The 24,299-nt window shown below is 43.2% G+C and overlaps 2 protein-coding genes across 2 annotated transcripts in view; both read left to right on the top strand.

Moving 5' to 3' along the window:
• The first annotated feature begins 1,944 nt into the window (after positions 1 to 1,944).
• LOC6545518 (division abnormally delayed protein) overlaps positions 1,945 to 24,299 on the top strand; it is a 63,934-nt gene continuing 41,579 nt past the window's right edge. Inside the window, exon 1 of the mRNA XM_001971559.3 lies at positions 1,945 to 3,008. Within this exon, the coding sequence (XP_001971595.1) occupies positions 2,738 to 3,008 (271 nt within the window). The 5' untranslated portion in view covers positions 1,945 to 2,737. The remainder of the gene's footprint in view (positions 3,009 to 24,299) is intronic.
• On the top strand, positions 10,859 to 13,162 carry LOC26526064 (nascent polypeptide-associated complex subunit alpha, muscle-specific form). The gene has a single exon (XM_015158727.2). The coding sequence runs from the start codon at positions 10,937 to 10,939 to the stop codon at positions 13,082 to 13,084; it is 2,148 nt and encodes a 715-aa protein (XP_015014213.1). The 5' UTR covers positions 10,859 to 10,936; the 3' UTR covers positions 13,085 to 13,162.

The following is a 24,299-nucleotide window of genomic DNA, read 5'->3' as shown; positions in this document are numbered from 1 at the left end:
CTAAATTCGTTTAATTCCATCCTACCTTTACCCACACAACTACATATATAACATATATGCCTACGGTTTACCTGTACGATAAAAAAAAAAAACACAAAAATAAGGAGGAAAAAACTGAAAACAAGGCGAGAGAGCGAGAAGTAAAAGGGTTTCGGTTTTGATTTTGGTTTTGGTTTCGGTTTCGGTTTCTTTGGGACCTTCGCTCTCATCGATCGTTCCGTAGTGTACATTATAATTTATAACTTTATCTAAACGATGTGGTGGTGTTTAATTTTCGACCTCACCTTTTCCAGCTCGTTTTTGTTTTTTGTTGCCGTTTCGCCATCCCATCACCATCAACATCCCCACCACCACCACCATCATCGTCATCATCATCATCACGGTTGTTTCTGATGTGGATTCGTTTCATTGGAGAACTGTTTCCGCTTCGCATGACTCACTTTTCGCTGTTTGCCCCGGGGTCTTGAGTCTTCTCCTTTTTTTTTTTTTTTTTTTTTTTATTTTTTGGGAGGTCTTTCTTTATCGCACACTAATTTGAATAGGATTCCATTTCGTGATGAACATATCACCGGGAACGGAAAACATCCATGGGGGGTGGGAGGGCGTTTGCGCCCAGCTGGACGCCCGCAACTGACCACCATGAAGTTCCCGCTGCCCGACTATATAGTATCTTGGCATCTTGGTATCTTGTTAATGAAGAAATAGATACACAGACGCCCCGAGACGCCTGGGTATTTAAGATCGAGGTCGGTGCCCGCGGGGTGACGAGTGAAAGTCCGGGGGCGAGAAGAGGCTGGTGGGTTCGGGTCGTGCATTGTCTGCCACACCGCTGCAGCCTCAAGACAATCGCTCTTCGTTTTCGCAAATTGCATAGGGAAAAAATTAACAAAAGTAGAAATGGAGAAATGGAGAAGAAAGATACAACCACACGTGCTGTGGCGAGGTCATGACACGGCTATCCGTTTGCTCAGATACATTTAGCCGTAGGAAAATAGCTGCCTCTACAAAGGCGTGAAATCTGAGCCTGCTCCACGGGTTCATCAAGCCGATCGTAAAACACAGGCTTTGAAATAAAATTAGAACTCATTCAGCCATCAATTAGAACCGATCATGCAAATTTCAGCCAGCGGCATCGATAAAAGCCCGGATTGAAAGCCACCGAGAACACGAGAAGACCACTGTGAGATGGATTGATTTACGTTGAATATGCAAATTGCAGCGTGCCACCGTTGAAAGCTTTTAGAAGAGCATTTCGAGAATTTGAATAAATATTTAGGCCCACTAGACACAGAAAGAAATAATCAGAAAGAAATAATCAAGCCAGCTCGTGGCAGATGACTCACATGTCAAACTGGAAGATGGTCCTGAAGAATGCCGGAACCCATAAATAAATTTGAATCATTATCAAACTATCTAAATCTAAAACGGGATATGTGTCATATTCTTAAGCTTTTCGCATTCTTCAAAAAATCGGTGGCCTTCGAATGCTAAAGTTACAGATTTGATAAGTATGAAGGAATCATCACACTTTCCTCCCACTCATATTCATTATCTGTATACAATACAATAACAATAATATAAGCAAATAAGTTGTCACAGGATATACAATAAATTCCTGAGATTATAAATTGTAGTTATAGGTTTTTAATTTAAAGTACTGTATAATAACTTAGCAGTATTAAATAAACCTAATTTCCAATAACTCAAAGATTGATATTATAAATATTTTTCGGATAGCGCCTTTGTAACTGTGGAGTACTGTATCCGCGTTGACCGGTGGATTAAATTGAGTTCGAATAAACACCTATTCATTGCACCACTGTGCCAACATCTGTTCTTGTGTCATGTTCGAAAGAGAGCGTTCGGGTGGCGGTTCTCTTAGCGCTCGGTTCGGCTCGGTTCGGCTCGGCTCGGCTCTCTCGTGTTCGGGCTCGACTCGCAAAAGCACTCACGGCGGATGGTTGATTTCGAAGGAGAAGTCAATCTGTTCGGGTTTCTCGACGTGGAAGGTTCGTTGCGCGCGCGGAAAAACTGAAAATCTCGGTGCGAAATTCGAGCGGAAAAGCGCTAGAAAAGAAGGCGAGTGCATTTCCTCGACCTGAGAACGCCGGTGGCTAAGGTTGCCAATAAGCTTTGCAATTAAATCTATTTTCGCCGACCTAAGTACACAAAACGTAGCAGAAATTAAGCCAGAAAAAATACAAGAAAAAGAAAAACAAACGTAATCGCTGGCAAATCAATTGCTAAGGAATTGAGTACTATTCGTTGTTATGTCATGGAAAGTCTCCGAATAAGCTAAGAAAATACTTGTGTGAAATTTTGCGACCTTTTGAAAACTAGAGAATAGAAAAGCAAAAAGTGCTAGACACGCGCTCTCGCTTCGACCACCACCCACCACCACCCACAATCGCCATCCCACGACGTTTACTACCACGTTTATTGCTCACGCGTGTTTTGGGGGTCTTTTGTTTTGTGCGCTCGTGTTTGTGGCCGTGTGTGCCAGTGTGTGTGCGTGCTAGCCGGCAAGTGCATTTGTGTGAGTGTGTGTGTTGCCGCGAACAGCTGTTCACCCAGACAGCATGCAGAGGTAAATACAAAAAAAGAAGAAAAGTGCTGCAAATAAAGTAAATAAAATAACCGGCTAAAATAAAAGAAATATATATAAGGAGAAATCAAAGGCAAATTAAATTTAGCCCCATCATCCACTGTGTCTGCAAACAGAAATCACCCATCAAAAATGGCGGCCAGGAGCATGCGGCTAGCGCAGCTTTTGCTATTTACCCTGCTCTGCGGCTTCGTCGGCCTGTCAGCCGCCAAGCACCTGGACCTGGATGGGATCCACCACCACCAGCACCACCTGCACAGCGCCACCACGCACCACCGACGTCGCCTGCAGCGGGACTCGCGGGCGAAGGACGCCGTTGGGGGATCGACCCACCAGTGCGATGCCGTCAAGAGCTACTTCGAATCGATCGACATCAAGTCGAGTGGGACTTACAGCGAAAAAGGTAAAGTTCACGCCATCCGTAGGGTCATAGTATCGAGTATGCACTTGGACATGCGATGCGGGCTGGGGAAAAATAGGGGAACGTTGCAGGAAGCTTAGCTACCAATATGGTTTAGGCCCCTTAGGAGCAAGCATTGTAACTTCGAACTATTTAGAATGTAGAGGGAAAGTATGTTACTTCCCCAGGTCACAAAGCTGTTAAAATTAAAGTCTCAGTTACCTACTAGATCAAATAAGAAAGGGACAAATAAATTGTGATTATAAGAATTCTTTTTTCAATTTAATCACTTTGCATTCAAGCCCATCCTCTTCGTTTTCAACCATTTCTTTTGCGGAAAATGCATTGCCTCGTTGGCAGACTTTGCCTTAACGCTGGCCATCAGGCTTCAATACTTCAACCAAGTAAATCGCGCGTCAGCCAAAGTTTTTGCCATCCTGCAGCTGCAGTTTCTCTTATTTCTAGTCCGCTCTAGCCCTCATCCACGCCCCAATCCCCGCCAGAAACTGGAAGCATATGCAAATTCATTGAACTGAGTGAAACCCTCGAGCGGGCAGCCACTCGAGGCGAACTATGACCACTCGAACAGCCGGGCGCCGTTTGCAATTAGAAGATTGCGCATTGAGCAACGCCTCGGAAAAGTTTTCGACGTGCCGTGGATAAAGTTTTTGGCCGCGGCAGGTTCATTACATCTCGGATCTGGCACCTCGCAGATGCAGAGGTACATAGATACATAGATACATAGATAGACAGGCGGCGGCATCATTTGTTATTCTGATTTCTCGACACTGCCATATCAAGTGGCACGCATCTGAGGCTAAACTGTGTGAAGGCTATGGGAGTGTATTTATATATAACTCAACCGATATCCACCAGATACTCGACATATTTTTGTTTATGCATATTTCACACCCGAAGTCAAAAATAAGACCGAACAACCAAATAATGCCATATATCTGTGTCGTGTAATTGAGTGAAAAATAATTATTATTGATTAACCGACCTTGACTTGGTATTTACGCGTTTACGCACAATTACATGATACACAGCCGCAAACTCGACTGGAATACAAATGTATCTGGCGATGATGTTGCAACTTTTCCCTCCAATGCTTACCTGTCTGCAGAGGCTCTCGGTTCTCTTGGCTCATTCTGTGCTGTCGTTCCCACACGCAGGTAGTTAACGCCAAGAAGAAGTATCTATGAGATACATTGCTGAGCAGCCCGCATTGCCATGGCATCAAAGTGTGAAGAACCGAATAGCCAGCCGAGAGTTGTAGTTACAAGTGCATGTTTGTGTGTCCCGGAGACTTATCCACCTGAATGCCAGAATGACCAATTGAGCTGGTAGCTAGAAGTTATTAGCGCTGGCTTTGAGGAATTTCAATTTGGCTAATGCCAGGCGGCTTATCTCCGATCAGCACCTATGTATCTCCGTATCTCAGTATCTCTGGTCGTTGCTCCTGCTTAAGTATGCCGAACCGTGTTTTCGACATTTATTTACTGTTTACATAGTTCCACTTGCGCCTGCCTCCGCATCCGTGGTATTTATGCCCCGCCAATGTATCTATATCTGTGAATGTATCTGTATCCGTACAGTACGTATCCGTATCTCCATCTATATCTCTTTCTGTTTGCTCTGGAGTGTGTTACTTTTACGTTTATGTGCTGTTTGTGATGCTAATCTCAGGTCGGTGTCATGCATACGATATATTTCTCCTTCGGTTCTGCCCGTTTTGCTTTTGCCGTGCAGTTCCAGGTTCCAGGTAGAGGCGCTCGACATAAAACTAAATTTTAATTTAATTGCGCACACCACTCGACTGCTAATTGAGTTGCCTTTGCTTTTGGGCCAAAAACATAGATACTCCTTGCCCATTAAAATGAACATAAACATTGGCGCGTTACAGAGACGCACAGGAAGTCGTAGCTGCAGTATCTAATCATATCGCACAGTATCTGTATCTGTTTACCTGCGAGTATCTGTAGTATCTGTACCTATGCCTAAGACAGCAGTTCCAATGCCCCCGACCGTGTTACTAAATATTTAAGCAACTCGCAACAGAAATTAGAGCAAACCATGAGATATGAGCCCATGTATCCGCGTATCTCCTCCACCAGCAAGTGTTTGTGTGCCGCCTGGCTAGATAAGTGAAAAGTGCAAATAGAGAAGGCAAAGCAAACGTGACTCGTTTGGAGCGGGGAAAACTGCTTAGCAGACAACTTTTCAAACGGATTCCATTTCCCTGACATGTACGTAGGTATGCATGCCTGCATTTTAGGTGCGTGGGCTTATGCCTTTGCCTTTACAGGCGCTCATCCTCGGGTAAAAATTTTAATTAACTCGAGAACTGTGCATATGCCCCATACCCATACCCATACCCCAAATCATTAGTGGTTAGAGGAAGAGCTCCAGGTCTCCAACTCTCGTTTGGCACTGCCAATTAAAAGTTTAGGTTCCATTCCATATGACGGCAAATGGCATAGAACTCCACTTAAGGCTTAACTGCCAACATAAATGTGCCAAATTTCGACTAAGCGAAATTCGTCAAAAAGTATCAAAACCCATCAAGCTGAACCAAAAACGATCCATAACACTTATGTCGCGACGATCGTAAAGTTCGTCAGCCAAATTCCGATTGCCCAAACTCGTTTCGTATTTTGTTTTATTCATGAGATACATGTTTTATCCGGAATATCTGGTAGATAATTAAATATTTATTTCTGTTCCAGTTGCACTCTGAGCTACCCTTTTACTCGATGGCCACCTCCACATCCATCTCCATTCAAGAACACAACACTCTCATCCCAAAACTGAACTCATCAATTAAGTTCTGAATTCTTTTCAGTTGAGTTTAATTGCCGACTCTTTCTCCCAATCGATTAAACGCTAAGCCAGAAAAAAATTCCTAATTGATTTGGTGCTGGACGCAAAACTAATTACGATTGCGTTTTAAGTATTTCAGGAAGGTTTCGTCCAGTTGCTTAATAGCTAGAAATGAGTTTTCCACTCCACTTTCCACCGAATCAAGTGGAAATAGTCGATGGGATCGGGCTTAAAAGTTGGCTTAATCGTAATTCAATGCGGCACGTCTTCGGTTAATGCCATAGAAAAGCTGGGACGTGGGAAAAACACTTGGATAAGTCTGTAAAATACGTCTGGCATCAATAAATCATGGCTAAGGATTTAATAAATGAAATGGAATGATCACTGCGTTTAGTTCCCTTAAAAACTCAATTGAATTATTTTCAAAAAGATTACGCATTTCAGAATCTAAGCACCTTAAAATTGCTACTTAAACTTCTTCAATTCTATTTTATAGTTTCTTTGTAGTTCAATTTTCTTTACTACCTTTGCCAAAGCAATATTTATTAAGAACAACATTCAACATTTATAAGGCATCATAAAATCGTTAAATAATAGTATAAAGCTTAACTATAGATAAGATACAATAAGTCCGCTTCCTACACCTTGATACTCAAAGGTTTATCATCAATCTTAGGAAAGAGTTTTATGCTCCTATAAATTGATACAACTCCGTTTTCTTCTGAATTTTATAAAGCAAAGGTCTCCATCAGCCTTCAAGACCATTACGATATTACGAAATGCCCAAAACTTTTTTAGATTTTTTTATATTTGCGCTAATTAGTTTCAATTAAAATTAACGACGCCTATGCCCATCGATTTCACACGCATATAAAAAAGGCAAAAAAGCAAAAAACAGACAGCGAAGCATAAAAATCTTGCCTTTGTATGTGGCCACTTTCTTAATGTTTGCTTTAAATTTGTGTTTTTTACACATCTGACCTCAATACAAAAGGCAATTCGAGAGTGGCTCGATTCGGTTTCCAGTGTTCAGTTCAGTGCTCAGTTCGGTGTTCGAGTTCTGTTTAATTTCAGATGGTTGTTTCGAAGGCGGAATGATGTCATTGATTGGCTTTATGGGTTTGCGTGCGCAAAGTATCTTGTAGTTTGCTGAGATCCATGGATCCAGATGTTGTCGGCTGCTCGAATTCAAATTGGTTAAGCACATATCATCCATCCAACTCTCATTCATTCTCAGGTGTGTTCATTGAGGGGAACAAAACGATTTCCAGGAACCCACCGTTCTGCATAACAAAACATGAGCGGTAGTGACAATTTTGTCCGCGGCTCTGTAAATACATATCTCATTTTCATTCATGCCTCGAGACTCTGAACTTCAGACATGACGGGTTCAGTTCAGTTCAGTTCTGCTTAGCTTGGCCTAACTTGACTTTCTGAACCAGTTTGGGTTGCGTCCAGCCATCAAGAGGTCGTCTTGCTGTCCGCACATTTTAATTAGAATCAAGCCAAAATGGAAGCAATTAAGTATGTACAAAGCTTGTCCAAAGGAAGTTGTCAACTTGTTAGACTCTTCCGCTCAGACCTGCCGTGATACCACCTCATTCCTGCTGTCCCCTTGCTGATATCGCTGGAATGCATTTCCCGATAAGACAACCTGTAGGTTGGCGGCAATAAGATAAGCCTCGAATGGCAACCAATTAAACATTTAGCACTGGCCCCTTTGTGTGTATCTTCTGGATGCGCCCTCTTAGGGGCCATAAAATGTGTGAAATTCGTCTGGGCAGCAGCACGGACAGGTAGTAGATACATTTGTATCTCACGCTCTGCGGTACCTGCCAGCATCTATTTTTAAACATACACCAGGAAACTCATCAAATAAACAAACAAACGCCAAAAGGTTACAGACAGCAATTGTATCGGCAAATGTATCCGTATCTACAAGTATATCTGCATTTGCTTCTAAGGCGATGCATCTATGGGCGATACAATTTTCCACTGCCTTTGACCGATTTGCTCTGGTCAAGATGGTAGGGACAACTCGCTGCTTATGCAACGATGATGCAGCAGCAGCACGAGGAGCAGTGAAGTCAAAGCCAAATTCGCCGACGACTTACTCTTACTCACTGTAAACACTTAGACCCGTCCCGAATATCCCAAATACTCGGATGCGATACTATACTCGTATATGCCCTCGATACCTCTGCTGGATCTCCATCATCGTTTAGAGTTCTTGGCTCATTGTTTGTCCATGTCTTTTGTGCTGCGTAATCGTTGTTTCCAATGAACAGACACACACAAGCACTGTGAGGTACAAACGTCGCCGGATTCTTTCGTTTTTGTGTTTTTTTGATTCATGGATGCCAGTGGCGCGTTGTTGTTCTTGATTCTTTACTTTCGGATTGTTATGTTCACGGAAAAGGTAAAGGTTAATGCCTAGTGAAGTGTGCACAGCATCGGCATAGAATGGGGGAACTCGAGTCCAACTCGAACGCCGATACAGATACAGATACAAATGCAGATATCTGGATACATAAGTAACTAGTTGGCATTTCCGCTCCGAGTGGCGTTAGCCCGGGCTTTATAATGCGTGTAATCGGATTCGGTTTGTCGGTGGAAAGCATCTCATTCAGTTGGTATAATTTGGTAAACACATTCTTTTTGTGCTACTAACTCTTTTCGCACCTTTTCGTTTGGGAGATTTCAATACCTTGAATATGCTCAAATAATATGTATCTCTAAGTCGCCTTCTAGTCCCCAACTCGTATTTACATTGCGCCATGTCTGGGACCGCGCATAAATCAATTATTTGCACCTAAAGCCCATAAATCATTTTATGACGAGCTACAGCAAAAGACAAACATTGGACTGGTCAAAAAGGCCAGACATAGAGACAGATAGAGGGGGTGGAACACGAAAAGCCCTCCAATGAGCCAAAAAGGCTAGCGAATTGCCGGAGTTGATTTTGTTTTCGCAATCTTCTGTGTTTTGGTCCTAAGTGCCCCGAAAGCCTGGTTAATATGGCGTTGGCGGTCTGGTCTTGTTATCGGAAATCAACAAAGGGCACAATAAAATTATGAAAACACACACATCACATGTGTGAATGATTTCTCAAAATGACCTAAGGCACTTTGATTTTGTTGGTAGAGCTTTTCGCTAAGCCAGGTTTGTTTTGTTTTTCTTGAGTATTTCGACTTCATTCAATCGCCATCCGACGCGCTCTTTTTATTTTGTTCCCCTATTTGCTCGGCCTTTTTGTCCTGCCTCTTTTTGTTATTGTACATTTATACGGTTTATTGACTTTGGACAGAGGTTTTTTCGTTCTTGGCCAGTTTCTTTTTATGCACACTAAGCTGAAGTGTAAACAAGAATGGAAGTAAGTGCAAACAATAACAAAAGTGTTAAATATATTTAGAGGGCGGCAGGGAAGTGAAGATTAAAACAAATCAAAAGAAATATTTTTAGGTTTAGAATATATAGAATATTTTATTAGAGAATAAGTGTTTTATTAAAGAATAAATCAATTTGTGGATTTAGTGTCCACAATCTTTTTAAGCACAAGAATAGAAGCATAAGCAAAAGAAGATAAGAATGAGCAAGTAAAATATTCCATTCCCTGAATTCAGACATTTGGCATTTTAGCACGAGGCCCAAAGTTTAGCACTCCAATTTACACACACCGATGATTGACTAATTCGCAATATCTATTTGTTCTTCTCCATTTGCAGGTGCGTATTTCGAACTAAAAGTCAGAACAAACAGGGAAATGTTATCTGCACAAATGTTTACCCTCGCCGGGCAAACACTAATGTCGAAGATACAGATACATAGATACAGATATAGGGTAAGTCGTTCCCAGATAAGGTGCTCGAATGCGCAGTCAACTAGACAGCTTGGCGATGCGACCCCATGGCGAATTATAATATCGGAGGTGTTCGAGTGTGGATGAGTTAAGTCCAGCCAGGGATCATCAATCACCTAATAATAAATGCGCGATTCAACGCCAACGCGCTGGTTAGCCAAACACTGTCTAACTAAAAGCGAAAAATAATCATAAAAACAAAGGCGATCCAAAAGCGGTATGAAAAATCCCCCTACGCTTGAGCGGTACAGAAATCCACCAAATATGAATATAAATGCGAGCTTAGCTTCAACGGAACAGTAGGAAAATTTAATAAAAAATACAATTTTGGAGAGGGAGGGCTGCTTTGTCTGCAACTCGATGCCACCATTCACTTTTCGTTATTAATATACGTATTCTTTCGGTTAAAATTATGCTAATCCGTTGAAATATGATTATGCCGAGTGACAACAGCGTGACGGGGGCGGAGGGCGTGGCTGGTCTGCTCTGGTCTGGTCTGGCGGATCGGTCACATATATGTCGGCAGGTGTGCCCATTAAAATGAGGGTTTTGTGCATAATTTGATTGCCTTTCGCAGCTAATTTCGTTTACTGGGAAACCCGAGTGTCGAGCACTCTCGTCTAATTAAATACATGACGGAAATTTTCATATTAAATCATTTGCGAGTTCTTCTCTACCAGGGTGGAAGTGAAACTTTTTCAATTAAAGGAAAGTCGACCTTCAAAGCAAACAAATTTCGAAAATGGAATTGCTGGCGAAAAAGTAATTTAATTAGCTTAGCCCAAATAGGAATAAACAAAACGAAACCGATTCACGGAAAAGTCCTTTTCGCCGTAGCGTCTACAAGTGGAAAGCGAAAGGGTTGAGCTCGTCGCGTGCTTTTTTGGCCAAGAAAGTTTCACTTCGGTTTTGGCCACAGTGCCAGTCGCCAAACTTGGAGGCGCCAAAAGCAAATGGCAAAGAAATGAAACAAAAACGGGGCTCTAAAAGCTATGCAAATTGGAGCTGGAACTCGCGGCCACTCGGCCAAGTGTTGACTTCCGTCATTGGCAAATGAATTTTTAGAATTCCAAGGTTCTTTAGGGAACTAGGATCTGTTCTATAAAAGTCAAAATTTGAAAATTACTTGACGGCTTAAACACTATCTCCTTGCTCGAAACGTCATCCGACTACCAATTGATCGTACCTTTCTTTCAAAAACTCAACAACACACTTCCAGGCTGTAATTTGATCAAAATTTCAGTTGACCATGTCCGGCAATTGGTTCAAATGGTCTGCTCTTCACGGGCGGCCAAGAACCGTCGGCTTAAAAACTACTGGAAGGATTCTATGGCTTTTGGACGATGCCCTGGTTCGATGCCGACAGCCATTTTACGAATCTTGGCGGCGTCGTAGGCGCTCTGAAGACTACGAAAAAAGAGATATCCCAGTACGACAGCAAGTTCCAAGGATCCGGCACAATCGCGCTCCAGGGACTAAACAAAATCCTTGCCGCCAAGTGCCCGATCTTCTTCCTAGAAAGGGTGAAGTGCTTCTTCCGACTCGCATTCAGCCACCTCGTAATTCAATGGGTTTCTCAGTAAAAAGATTCTTTGGAAGCTCCTCCAGTGAAGGAGGTTCTGGCGAACCACCGGAGAATCGTGATGGAAAGCTAATTAAGTTTACAGTGGGCTCTCGTATAGCCAAACCGAAAATGGGCCAGATTGATATACCCAAAAAAGGACCATTAGGTTTTGAAACAACTAAGCTACCAGTTCAAGAATCATCATCGCAGTCAGACAGCCTATCAGGATTATCAAAAAAGACTCCCGACAAGGATACAACTCCAGACACCCGCACCACACAGGCTTCAGATCAATCAGGAAAAGACGGGAATGAGGATGATATACCCAGAACGTTCTCAGAGTTCATCAACTCTACGGGTGTAGCACAGTGGGACTCCAATACCCCTTCAGGGATTCATTCCCAGCAGCCCGAAAGAAGCCAAAGTGCTGGAACACCCCCAACGGGAGGGAAACCACCCACCAAACCTCCTACAGGACCCAGTACTCCGTCAGGACCCAAAAATCCTGCAAGACCGCCGTTTAGAAGGGAAAATAATCCATTTAGCGGAACGGGCGGCCAACCGCCTAAGAAACCACCTTTGGGAAGTAAACCTCGTAGTACATCTCCGGAAAAACCACCAACAGGCAGCACACCGCCCAAAACACCAACCAAATCAAGTAAGCCTAGTAAACCACCAGCAGGACCAGGCAAAAAGTCCGCCAGTAAGCCACCGACAGCAAGTAAGCCTCCTGGTAAATCGTCACCAGGGACCTCGGGACCAACAGGAGGTCAGAAAGGTGGAGCTGGAGGCAAGGGTGGAAAGGCTGCAGGTGGACCGAGGGTCATAACCCTAATGCCCGGCGATGGCATCGGACCGGAGATCTCGATGGCAGTCATAAAGATCCTTGAGGCCGCAAAAGCACCTCTGATCTTCGAGCCTGTGGACGTGACCCCAGTGATAAATAGCAAGGGTATGAATTCGGTGCCCGAGCAGGTGATCGAGAGCATGAACCGGACGAAAGTTGGTCTCAAGGGTCCACTGATGACGCCCGTGGGCACTGGCTTCCGCTCCCTGAATCTAACCCTGCGCCAGCTGTTCAACCTGTACGCCAACATCCGACCCTGCAGATCCCTGCCAGGCGTGGAGACCGTTTACGGAGATGTAGACATAGTGACCATTCGCGAGAACACCGAGGGTGAGTACTCGGGCATCGAGCACACCCTGGTCAACGGAGTGGTGCAGAGCATCAAGCTGATCACTCGGAATGCCTCGCTCCGTGTGGCCGAGTACACCTTCCAGTACGCCCTGGCTATGAAGCGGAAAAAGGTTACGGCCGTGGCCGAATCGAATGTCATGAGGATGTCGGACGGGCTATTCCTGCGCTGCGTCCGGGAAATGGCAGCCAAGTATAAGAGCAAAATGGACCAGGCGGGCATTAAGTACGAGGAGTCAACCATGACCACCGTCTGCCTGAATATCGTCCAGGATCCCAAGCGGTACGACATGCTGGTGCTGCCCAATCTGTACGGGGATATCATCTCGGATACCTGTGCCGGATTGATTGGAGGATTGGGTCTGACGCCGTCGGGAAACGTTGGCACCAATGGCGCCATTTTTGAGTCGGTTCACGGAACTGCTCCGGATATTGCTGGCAAGGATTTGGCCAATCCCACTGCCTTGCTGCTCTCCTCCGTGATGATGCTGCACTACATCGGACTGCATGAGCATGCTGACAAGATCGAGAAGGCAGTGCTGAAGACCATTAGGGATGATAATATCCGCACCATGGATCTGGGAGGCAAGGCCAAATGCTCCGAGTACACCGATGCCCTGATTAAAAACCTCAAGTGATCCAATTCTGGAAATTGCAATTCTTTTTTAGCCATTAACTCAATGTAAAACCTAATTAAAGTTCAAGCGGTGCCTGTATGCTCTTCATGTTGGATTCTATCATACGTTTTTCCAATTTTTACATAGATAATTGGTTCTCATGCTAAATGAGTAATTTGAAAATTCAATAAAATCGACTGCCTTTCGTGTCCAAATGACTTTGTCAAAGCATCCCTATGCGGCATGAGTTATCTGTTGGCTGTGATCACACTAATTTTGCAACAGGCTATGAAGTAACCAAACATCAGAGGAAACCGCCTGCTCTTGGACGAGGAGTCAAAAGCCAAGGCAGACTGAATCAGTAGAGGCCACAATGCCACTCCACCGATCCCAGTTCGACTGTCCTGGAAACTGCTGAAACTCCCCCACCCCGACAAATTCCCAGCCAGCCAGTCTAACCAGTGCCAAAGTCAAAGTCGGACTGCCAGAAAGCCAGAGAGCCAGAGAGCCAGTCCCAGAGTCAGTCAGTCTCTGGGCCCGATGCAAGTCATCAACCGCAGCACATGGTCGGTAACTGGTAAGTTGGGAACGGGGAACTGGGAACTCTGGTTCCAGCCCACTCCACTGTCCCCTGGCCAAGTTACGTTGCATTTTTACATGCATGTTCTGTTCAGCCCGGGTCCCAGCACAAACTAAAACTCAAACTCGAGCTCAAACTCCGACTGGGAGTCGATTCTCGGTGTGCTGCGTTTAAAAGAACCGACCCCGCTCCTAAACAAACCGAAACTACTAGCCAACAGCAGCAGGCAAACAAGTAGGAAGTCTAGGCTGCGGGAAACGACTCGGCGCTACCCTATGTGTGGTTAGCAGAACTTCTTAGATGTGTAGGTACCAAATTAACACGAGCAAAATCGTTGCCTACTTCAGGTATCTTTTCATGTACTGATTTGTATGTTTTTTCGGATGATCAAATTCAAAGAGTTCTTACGCGACTTAGGAGCAATATACCCCTTGCAATGGCCAGAAACACTGGGTGCAAACGGAAAGAACAACACGTAAGGGCACTCCTTGGTTCGAGGTTCAGTGGAGCGTGCAAGAAAAAAGAGCAGGAAGAAAATGCCACAGAATCGGCCAAAGAGCCATATAAAAATTAAAAAGAAACCAAAGGAAAAAATTTAATTTTGTGTGCAAGAGCGGGACAAAGCAGCGGTGTGTGTGTGTGTGTGAGTGCATTTCAAAGAATTTTGATAAACAACAAAGCCGTCGGAGGGAGAGAGACAGGCAGCTCGAGGACCCCAGCAGAACCGAAAGATAAACTCCGTTTTGTGTATGTGAAACAAAAGTTGAGAATTTTTCAACGCACAGTAACCGGTTTTTGGTTTCAATTCCCCCCAGCGCTCCAACGCCCATCCCCCCGAAAAAAACCGAAAACTTCTGAAGCTGACACCATGAGCGTGGTCAGGAAGCGGAAAAGGGGGCGCCTGCAACTGGATGCGGCCTAGTTGTCGCTGTCTTCCATTCATAAGCGGCCCTCAACTGCAGTGCTGCAGTGCAGCCCCATTTCAATTGGCCAAAACACGCAAAGGCCAAGTACTGCTGACTTTTGGTTTTCCAACGAATTCTGGCCCAGTTGCGAATAGACAAAGGGATGAACAGTGGGCGCCATAATTGCCATGCACCATGCACCATGCCATTGCCACTGCCACTGCCACTCCGCTCATTAGAATGCTAATTTGTAAATGCAATCCGTCAGCTTCCCTGGAGCTGTGAACATTTGTGCCTCGTAATTGCCCCCGGTGATTTTGATTTCCCTGGAAATGCCGCAATACGAGTCCCACGAATGATGGCCAGCGAATTATATACATATACACATACATAAACCTTTATAGCCGGGCCCAGTCAATGTAAACAGATTTTAATGCAGGCAGTGGAAGCCCAAATGAGATCACTTCTCCCTACAAATAGAGCGCTAATAGTACGCGATTACCGAGTAGGGTGTTCTAGGAATAACTTAAGTACATGCCATTTAATCGCAAAGATATGGCCAGTGTTTTATCTAAGAATATTTACTTTGCCATCTTACCAGGTAATTAGCGAGTCACATCGCTAGATAATAGCATTTGGCATGCGCATATTGATTACGGAAATAATCAGTAAATTTGTTTGGTTACCAAGTCCAAGTCCTCGGTATTTATAGTTATCACGCTTCTTTCAATCTATATTGTATATGGTTCCCAGTGACTTTCTTTCTAGTCGGCTCACTTTTCCATTAGCCGATAAATTCACTCAGTTGGCTGTTTGAAAAGGGGTTTAGTTTGCTGGTTGGCGGAGTTAACCCCAACTTGAAAACTGATTTTCCCATGTTCGTACACACATTTTCACGCCCAAGCCATACCCATCTCGACCCTCCATGGCTTTTCCCCCATGACATGGGTTCCCGAGCACTTTTACAAAGATTTACGACCGCTGTCAATAGAGCTTTGCATAACACAAACTTCCACTCGGCGGCAGAAACAAAACAGCGCCGGCTGCAAAAAGGAGAGTATTTTCGAATTTAAATCTATTTGTCACTTGCAAAACTTTTGCTACCTTTTTTGTACAAAGGTCGGACCGTCGGACGCTGGCACAAAAAAGGTAATGCAAAGTGGCAGTTACAAATTTGCCGAAATCAAATGCGGCATGAACAACAACAACAGCTTGCAAAATAGAAGACCATGCACCGAAACGTTCCATTTAAATGAGTTGAATTGCCCAAACTTAGGTGTTGGCCCCAACTGCCAAGTCTGGATTGTCTTGGCCAAATCGCCACCCTTGTAACGTTATTCCCAATGCCCTTTTCAATCCCCCAATCCTAGAGAGGCTAAACACTCCACTGCAGAGACAAGTGGGGATGGCTATTACAAGGGGTAGGCGTTGAAGTACCCTGCTTGCCACTCGTTTCCCTAATTTAAGTTTGGTAAATCAATAAATTGAAAAATAGTTGTTATATTGAAATATTTTCAAGCCCTTTCAATTAAGGCAACGTCAGAGAATGAAACTGCAATTGCAATAACTAATTTATTATCAATCAAGTTCCCACTTTTAGTAGAACCCAATACACCCCACACACACCAAATGCACTGGGTGCGCAGTCTCCATCTAGATGGAACAATAAGAAACAGAGGAACAAAAATGATTTGCATTTATTTATCTTGGTAGCTCTTCATCGTCCCGCTTCTGTGTTTGAATTTGTTATTATTCTCGCACTCCGGAGGTCTCCGGATTCGTTTGGGTTGGGTTGGGTACTACTCCGGATTGTTGGGTCCGCTCCTTCCACCTCATCAACCCGATTCCAACTCCATTTGGACCCATTGTGCGCCCTGCTCCAGCAAACATTTCTATGCGGCGATGGTAAAAATAATCCCATTTATTGTTTAATGCTTAATAAATAAAGCAATTTTTATTTATTTGCCAGCAGTTTGTTGCTGTTTGCGTTGTTTGCTTTGCGTTTCAGTTGTTTCAGTTTCCTTTCGTGCAATTGCGTACTGCGTTCTGTGCGCTTGTGCTTTATTGATTTTTATGCCTCGAAGATGGTTGTGGTTGTTGTTAACGCCGGCAAAATACCATCAATTGTTTATTGTTTTGATAATGCGTTCGGTTGTACTTATTGTTTGTACTTGTGTCGAGGGTTTTGCGTGCAAACGCGGGAGTCATTGATAAGGGCTTCGTGTCGACGTAACAATTGCCAACAAAGCGATAGTTAATTGGGATCAAAATGAATGTGGTTTGCTGACTGAGTATTAATTGAAATATTTGGGCAGCATTAGAGTTCCATTAGAGAGTGAGCCTTTAAAGCTGGTGGAAACAACAGAGAGCTCCACTCAAAAGCCTTTCGGTTTGGGCTTTGAATACACTTGAATGCCAGTTATTGCCCTCATAAATATCAAAAATCTATAGCTATTCTTATAGCGGAAACTAGTTTTGCCATTTATTCTAAACAAAGGTTGATAATAATCTTTGGGTGGCGCCTCAACTTTGTCTTTCAAATATTCGTTTAATAACATTGTCTTTTATTCAACTTCTATGTTACAAAACTTAATGCTTTTCAGCTTAAAGAGATCAAGCTAAAAGATATTTACTTTGTTCAATGAAAAGCAGCACTGAACGCTCTTATATCCGTTGTATGCATCTAACCTTAACCTTTTGCTTAATTAACCTACACAAAACATTAATTTACCCCTACTGCTTACCATGGTCACACTATTCGACCTTATTTTGCTTCATGCTACCTTTTGGCCCCACTTCCTTTTCCCCACTCAATCAGTGATTTAGTTCGACTTGCCTTAACTTTAATTTGCTGTAACCTAAGCACCAGATTAAGTTAGAGCTCTGGATCCAATCCTCCTGGCAGCCAATTGGCCTGCTTCAGGATAATGCCGTTCAAAGCCCCATCGGCGTGGCATCCGTTCACTCCACCTGTCTGCCCCTCCGCTCACGTGTTAAACAGGAAACCCGCTCGGGGTCTCCGTTCTTCCGCCAACTATCGCGATTCCCATCTATGAACACACAGTATATGGCGATGGCTGCCGTGCATCCTGCCGTTCTGCCTGATTTGCCCAATTGTGCAGCTATACATACATACATATCTATACGTATCTGAAACTGAGGAGAGCGCTGCAACCGGGAAGCATAATAAAATTGATTGCAATTTTCACGCTGGAAGCTTGGCTTCCCCGGAGCTCACGACCCAGTTATGCCACATGAGCCGCCATCAAGAGCCGGAGCCCCTTACACGCTGGCCCCAAAAAAATACAAAATATAGTTGAGTTCCCCGACTATCAGATACCCGTTACTCGGCTAGTCAAAGTGCAAGCGACATATCAATGGAATATCAATAGAAATTGCGTGAAAAAATACGATTAAGATAGTTTTAGTTATGGACTTATGCATTTTGGCCTTGTGACTTTTTTAATTTTTTTGAATTTCTACATCAGAAAAAATAACAAAAAAATTTAGAAAAAATTCATTTCCAATTTTGAATGCAGATTTTTAGAGAATTATGCCAGAAACATTTAGAGGTATGCCACTTCAAAATTCGATTAAAATTAGTTGAGTTATGGTGTTTAGAACTTCAGCCTTGGAACATTTCTTAATATTTTTGAGTTTCTACAACATAACATCTAAAAAATTGCAAAAATATTAAAAAAAAATAAATTTCTAAATTTGAATGCAGTTTTGTAGAGAATTGCTCCAGAAACATTTAGAAGTATGCCACTTCAAAATCCGATTAAAATTAGTTGAGTTATGGTGTTTAGAACTTCAGCTTTGGGACATTTCTTAATTTTCTTGAATTTCTACATCATCGCATCAAAAAAATTACAAAAAAACTTTAAAAAAATAAATTTCTAAATTTGAATGCAGTTTTTTAGAGAATTGCGCCAGAAACATTTAGAGGTATGCCACTTCAAAATCCGATTAGGATAAGTTGAGTTATGGACTTTAGAACTTCAGCCTTAGGGCATTTCTTCATTTTTTTGAATTTCTACATCATAACATCAAAAAAATTACAAAAATATTAAAAAAAAATACATTTCTAAATTTGAATGCAGTTTTTTAGAGAATTGCGCCAGAAACATTTAGAGGTATGCCACTTCAAAATCCGATTAGGATAAGTTGAGTTATGGACTTTAGAACTTCAGTCTTTGGACATTTTTGAATTTCTACAATATCATCAGAAAAACTACAAAAATATTAAAAAAAATAAATTTAAAAATTTGAATGCAGAATTGTAGACGGAAAGGCCCAGTTTGACTCGGCTTTTGATCCTGATCAAGAATATATCGGAAACTCTTCCTTCTGCCTGTTACATACTTTTCAACGAATCTAGTATAGCCTTTTACTCTACGAGTAACGGGTATAAAAATGTGAAAAACCCGCACGGAAAAAATAGCACGGAAAATGGAATATAATACAACAAGGGAACAACTTTTGCATAATGCGCTTGCACTTGCAAACAAAAACCCCAAGCCCACTTGCCCGCTGCATAATAGATTTTCCGGCCAGCCGAACCTCACGTGGAATGGAACTCTAGGTGCACGATGACCTTAGTTCGGGGTTCATTGCCTTGCAGGTCAGCCGGTGCTCGAGCATCATTTTCGGCCTGGCCTGTTTAAAATTGCATACTCTTTATTAATTTCCAACTGCTCCTGATTCTATATACTTTCCTCGGCCCTGTTTGCCCAACATTTCCCACGGCCTCCATTGCTCCATTGCTGCACAGGCGAGGCTGTCGCGTCATTTAAAATTTACAGCTTTTAATTGAAAAAAAAAAACACTAAGCAGGATTTCGTGATGAAATATGACTGCAGCAGTTGGGATACTTAATTACGTGCATATACACGGATGTATCTGAAGCTCAACAGGTGACTGTGCAGATACTCTGCGCTATCCTGTCCCGCTGTTCGTGTCACGTAGCTCCGGAGGTTGGCTAGTTGGTTTTGGTTTCGGTTTACATTCTTAATCACCGGAACTGGCTGCACTGAGTCCAGGTAACCAGGCGGCAATTAGTGTCTCGGCCACGCCCACAAAAGCCCCACCAAATCCAGTGGACCACCCAACCACCCAGCCACCCAACCACCCAGCAATCCACAAGGGCAACAACAATGGAGTTCAGAACGCGTAAGTTTTCTTTGGCAGGTTCGTGTTGCTGCTCTTGTTGCGGGTTGTTCTAGTAAGTTGAAGTACTCTGACTTGCCATCGTTTACAACTTTGCTTAAGCTTCTTGGAAATTCGCAAAACATCTGAAATGGCCGGGGAAGAGCACTTAGGGAATTAGGAACTTCCTGAATGCAGTTGCAGAACTTATAACTGCAAGGATTGGTAAATAAAATTTAATTTCCATTGAAAGGGCTACCGAAGTCCGTTGTAGTATGTGGTTTTATTTACCGACTTAAAAGCCTATTGCGAAAATTCAACTTAAGATCCGAGCACATCTCAAATAGCACTTAACCTTGATTCAGTTATCGAATCGATTGAAATTTGAGCATCAACATAAATTTATTTATTGTGTTTTTAATGCAATGGGGATGTGTTGTCAGCTGATCCAAGCAAACATCTCCATCGTTCATTTGTTTATATTCCCTCGCATTCTTGTATACATGGACAAACACAAGTAAGCTCGAATATCCACTGCGATGCGTAATTCTTTTATGGGATTCTCCATCATCATCTCGTGCAATTTCAATTATTCACACTCGACATTTAATTGTATTAATTAAAGCAGCACGAGAATGTTGAACATTTATTACACGTCTCTTTTCCTCCTGAATGACCATGTCCTTATCAGCGACTTTTCCCCTTTTCCTTGTGGTGCGCGTTTCCGGCGTTAATTGAATGCAGATTCCACGCAGCTGGTGGGGCTGTGGGTGGAGGGGTGGTGGGGTGGTTCATGGGTTCCAGGGACACCCACCGCCTCGCACTGCCAATTAGCACGGGGTGTGGGGAGAACGAAGGGGTCAGGGGAGCGGAACAGAAACATTCTGACCTCTTGGCATTCATGGACTCTTTGCATTGCCAATTTATATTCTTTGATTGATTATGGCAAATACATTTTTTATTTTATCGACCGGTTGATTGATGTTGCGCGATTGCCGATGGATTCGAAAATCGACGGTAATTTATTTATTCATACTAATGAGCCATTTTCATTGCTGGGGTGTCATTGAGTCAAGAGGAAAAGTGCAAAAATAGAAGACAACCACAATAATACACTTTTTTGGCTTGGTAGCGTTTCGGTTTTAAGTGTCCTTCTCTTGCTTATGCAAACTTCCTGGGTCTCTCTCCTTTCGGTCCATCAAAGGCCATTGCCACGTGTTGCCAGTTGGAGCGAAATAATACACCTGCCCCTCAGCCTGCCCCATAAATAATTTATTAAACAAAGAGCATGCCCAATGGCAGCAGTGACACTTTAAGCAGCGCACTCGTAATCCCGAAATGTCAGCCAGCCCAACATTCGCATTCCACCCACTTTTTGCGCTCCGGGAGCCACTTCAATTTGCAAGCCAGACAGAAAATCATCTGAGTTGCTCCTCCTCTCCGGATCTCTGTTCCAATGGCACAAAAACAATGGCAACAATAATAATAAAGCACATAAATAAATGATAAGTCGGCCACATGCACAAAAGGACGCGACACACGTCACGAAAGGAGATGGAAATGTCGTCGGAATGGGGACGGAAAGTATAGTACCACCTAAACTGTAATATTCAGCACGGTGAAATATGGTTGGAGTTGCTCTGAAAGAGGTTTTTGTGAATGCTAAGAGGATGTGCATCAGAAAAATAAATGAAGATAGCATTGGATTGTTTGCAAATGACAAGGAACTTCTCAATGGAACCATGACTCAGAAAAAAGGCTATCTGAATCATAAAATTAATTGTACTTTTTTATTTATGCAGCTGCTAAAATTACTCACAATACACTCATGGGTGTTCTATAAATTATCAAGTGAAATTGCCACACTCAATAGTTAGTTAATTAAATAACACATGCTAGCTTTCAGCCATAAACTTGGTTCAGCTAAACCACATACATTGCTTTCAGCTGATGATTGCAATTACATACACATAATTCCCGGCTAATGACTTGGCTAGAAGCTGCGGGGAAAATCAAAGCGGGCCGCGCTTATCTTAGCCACGTTAAGCTGGCAACATAATTTAAGTCCCACAGACACGCAGACAGCCCCCAGAATAATCGCAGATGCACAAACACATGCGCACACAGTAGGAAACTGACGCCGGCAAGTGTTGGCCACTTCCGTTTCCGGTTGGCGCTGATGATGCGACTGCTGCGGCTAACAGTGCCGCTGATATCGGTTAAAGCTCTGCACTAAATAACTGGCATTTAGTCTGCGGTAGTCCTGTGACATCCTCGCCTCTGCCCACCGCCATTTCCCAGTCAATTTCGCAGCTGGCTAAACTTTGACAATTTCGATGAAGAGACTCCCACTGAATTCGGGCCAAAGTTTTTGCATTTCTCCAGATGTTTAGTGTATAAGGAAAACAAGAGGCCAACATTACTGCCACCAAGCCCGGGAACTGCTGGCCATAATTTACATAACTCTGTGCGCAATAAAAATTAATTTGCTGCCCATTTGGAAGTGCTTAATTTGTAAACGAGACCATTGGGGTCGTCATGGAATCGCTTCAAATTGCTGACTAAGGTTGGGGATACAATCCAGACATACATTCAAACACGTATATATATGTACGTGTATATAGCTCCGGGTTTGGTGGCTTTATCGGTGTTGCCCTTACATGTTTAACAAGCTGTGCTTGCTTTTGTTGTGGGCGCAGGATAAATTAACTCCAAGATGGAGCAGGGAGCAGGATCAACGAGGAAGTGTTGACATGAGGGGCAACATGAAGGTACTTTTGTGCAGAATACAATCTAGCAGAGCTACGAATTTAGGCACTTAAATTTTCCATCATATTTTAAGAAGAGCTAAACTAAAAGAAACAACATTAAGTTTATTTTAAGCAAGAAAAGGTTATTAAAAACATTAGGTGCTTCAATTAGGTGCTTCTGAGATGCAAACACCTTGTATATAGATGTAGTATAAGGAATATTGCCTTGTAGTATACCTAAAATATTAAATTAGTTGGCTTGTATGCGAACCATTTTAGGTGCACTGATGCCTTTTTGGATTTTCAATGACCTTCAAAAAGTCTTGATTTTGTGTATATAAGGTATAGGGTATTCAAGTGTCTGCCTTGGCGGCACGCCATTCTTTGGCATTTATTTCAGAGATTTTATCGCTGCTCAACGGCAAAAGCAACATCAGCAATCCGCAAAACACGAGCAACTTTTATGGCAAAAACGCAAATGGCGATGAATGTTTGCAATAAAACAAAAGTCGAACAATGCCTGGTTGTTTCTGTTGCTGTTGCTGTTCCTGTTACTGTTGTTCCTGTTTTTGTTGACTTTATGTTGATGTTTTTTTGTTGTTAGTGGTGTAAGTGTTCCTGTTGTTCCCGTTGTCATTGCTGTTATTGCTGTTACTGCTGTTATTGTAGCACTTATTGTCTGACCCCCAATAGCCGGTTGGCTTTAAAACATCTCTGCTGCCTTCGGGTGCTGTTAATTATGAAGTTGACTGGGCGAATTTATTGTTTTTCACTGGTTGCGGTGAAATGGCTTCTGGTGATCGCACTCGCCAGTCACCGAATTCGCTGCACTTGACACCCATTCAGATGACAAATACCAGGGAAGTAGTCTCAAGTAGCAACTTCCTCATTGCCACCAAATGGGTTGCAAGTGCAGCACTGTTCATTGTTATTTATCGCCCAGTTGGTAGTTGATTAATAATTGTCATAGGCAAAAAGCGAGACAACCCAAAGATCTGAAAATAGAATCATCAACATTTTCGCTCTTGACTTTGACCTCTGTGGCTGGGCGTCCCTCGATTGGAGCTTCCGCTCCGCTTGGGATCCCAGTGGGTGGACACATATGCATGTACATATGACATATTCAACCCCTTGTGGGCTCGACAAATGTCAAGTAAATCGCGACAACTGTACAAGAGCTGCGACCTCGACAGTCCGGGGATGAGCATAAACCCCGGGCTAAGTACATATACATCCATCCATCCGCATGGAGAAGGCCAAGTATGGGGCGCTAAGTGGGGACCTGGGGGCTGTCTGGATACTTGTCTGTAATTCCGTCCATGTGGGCGGGCATTACGTAAATCCAGACGAGGCAGCTAGCTAGCTGGCTGCCTGTCCCGTGCATTTAATGCATACAAATTGCTCTGATTTAAAAGAGCCTGAAAATGCTGAACAAATTTTTGACGGGGCAACTGGGTGCTGGCATTAAGGAGCGACTGGTGCATCATCATCCATAAGTCTAATGCGCCACTCAATGAGTGTGAGCATGGCATCTTATGCGGCTTATATATGTGTATGTACTGCCTGGCTGTAAAATGTTGGGCATACAGTAATGGCTATATACTCTGCATTACTAGGGCTTAGTACCTTCCTCAACCTTTTGCCCAGACTTACATTTCCACTTGGCTTACAGCCCCTCAAAATGGGCGCATTCAATCGAGTGACGGCCACTGAAAGTTTCCATCTGTCGAATAGAAAGCAAAATAAAATGATTAATAACTTTTGGCCATGCACTCCAAAACCGCTGGGTTTTTCGGCTGTCAGAGACAGTTACCCCCGCCCCAAACTTTTCCAATAAGCCGCTCTGTAAATCC

This window comes from Drosophila erecta, unplaced genomic scaffold (genome assembly GCF_003286155.1).
Source record: "Drosophila erecta strain 14021-0224.00,06,07 unplaced genomic scaffold, DereRS2 tig00000021-arrow-pilon, whole genome shotgun sequence".
Taxonomy (NCBI): Eukaryota; Metazoa; Arthropoda; class Insecta; order Diptera; family Drosophilidae; genus Drosophila; species Drosophila erecta.
This window is presented reverse-complemented; position numbering and strand designations above follow the sequence as displayed.

What these genes read in the sequence shown, in the direction of transcription:
- LOC26526064 (XM_015158727.2), top strand. Translation starts at nt 10,937, where the DNA reads ATGTCCGGCAATTGGTTCAAATGGTCTGCTCTTCACGGGCGGCCAAGA.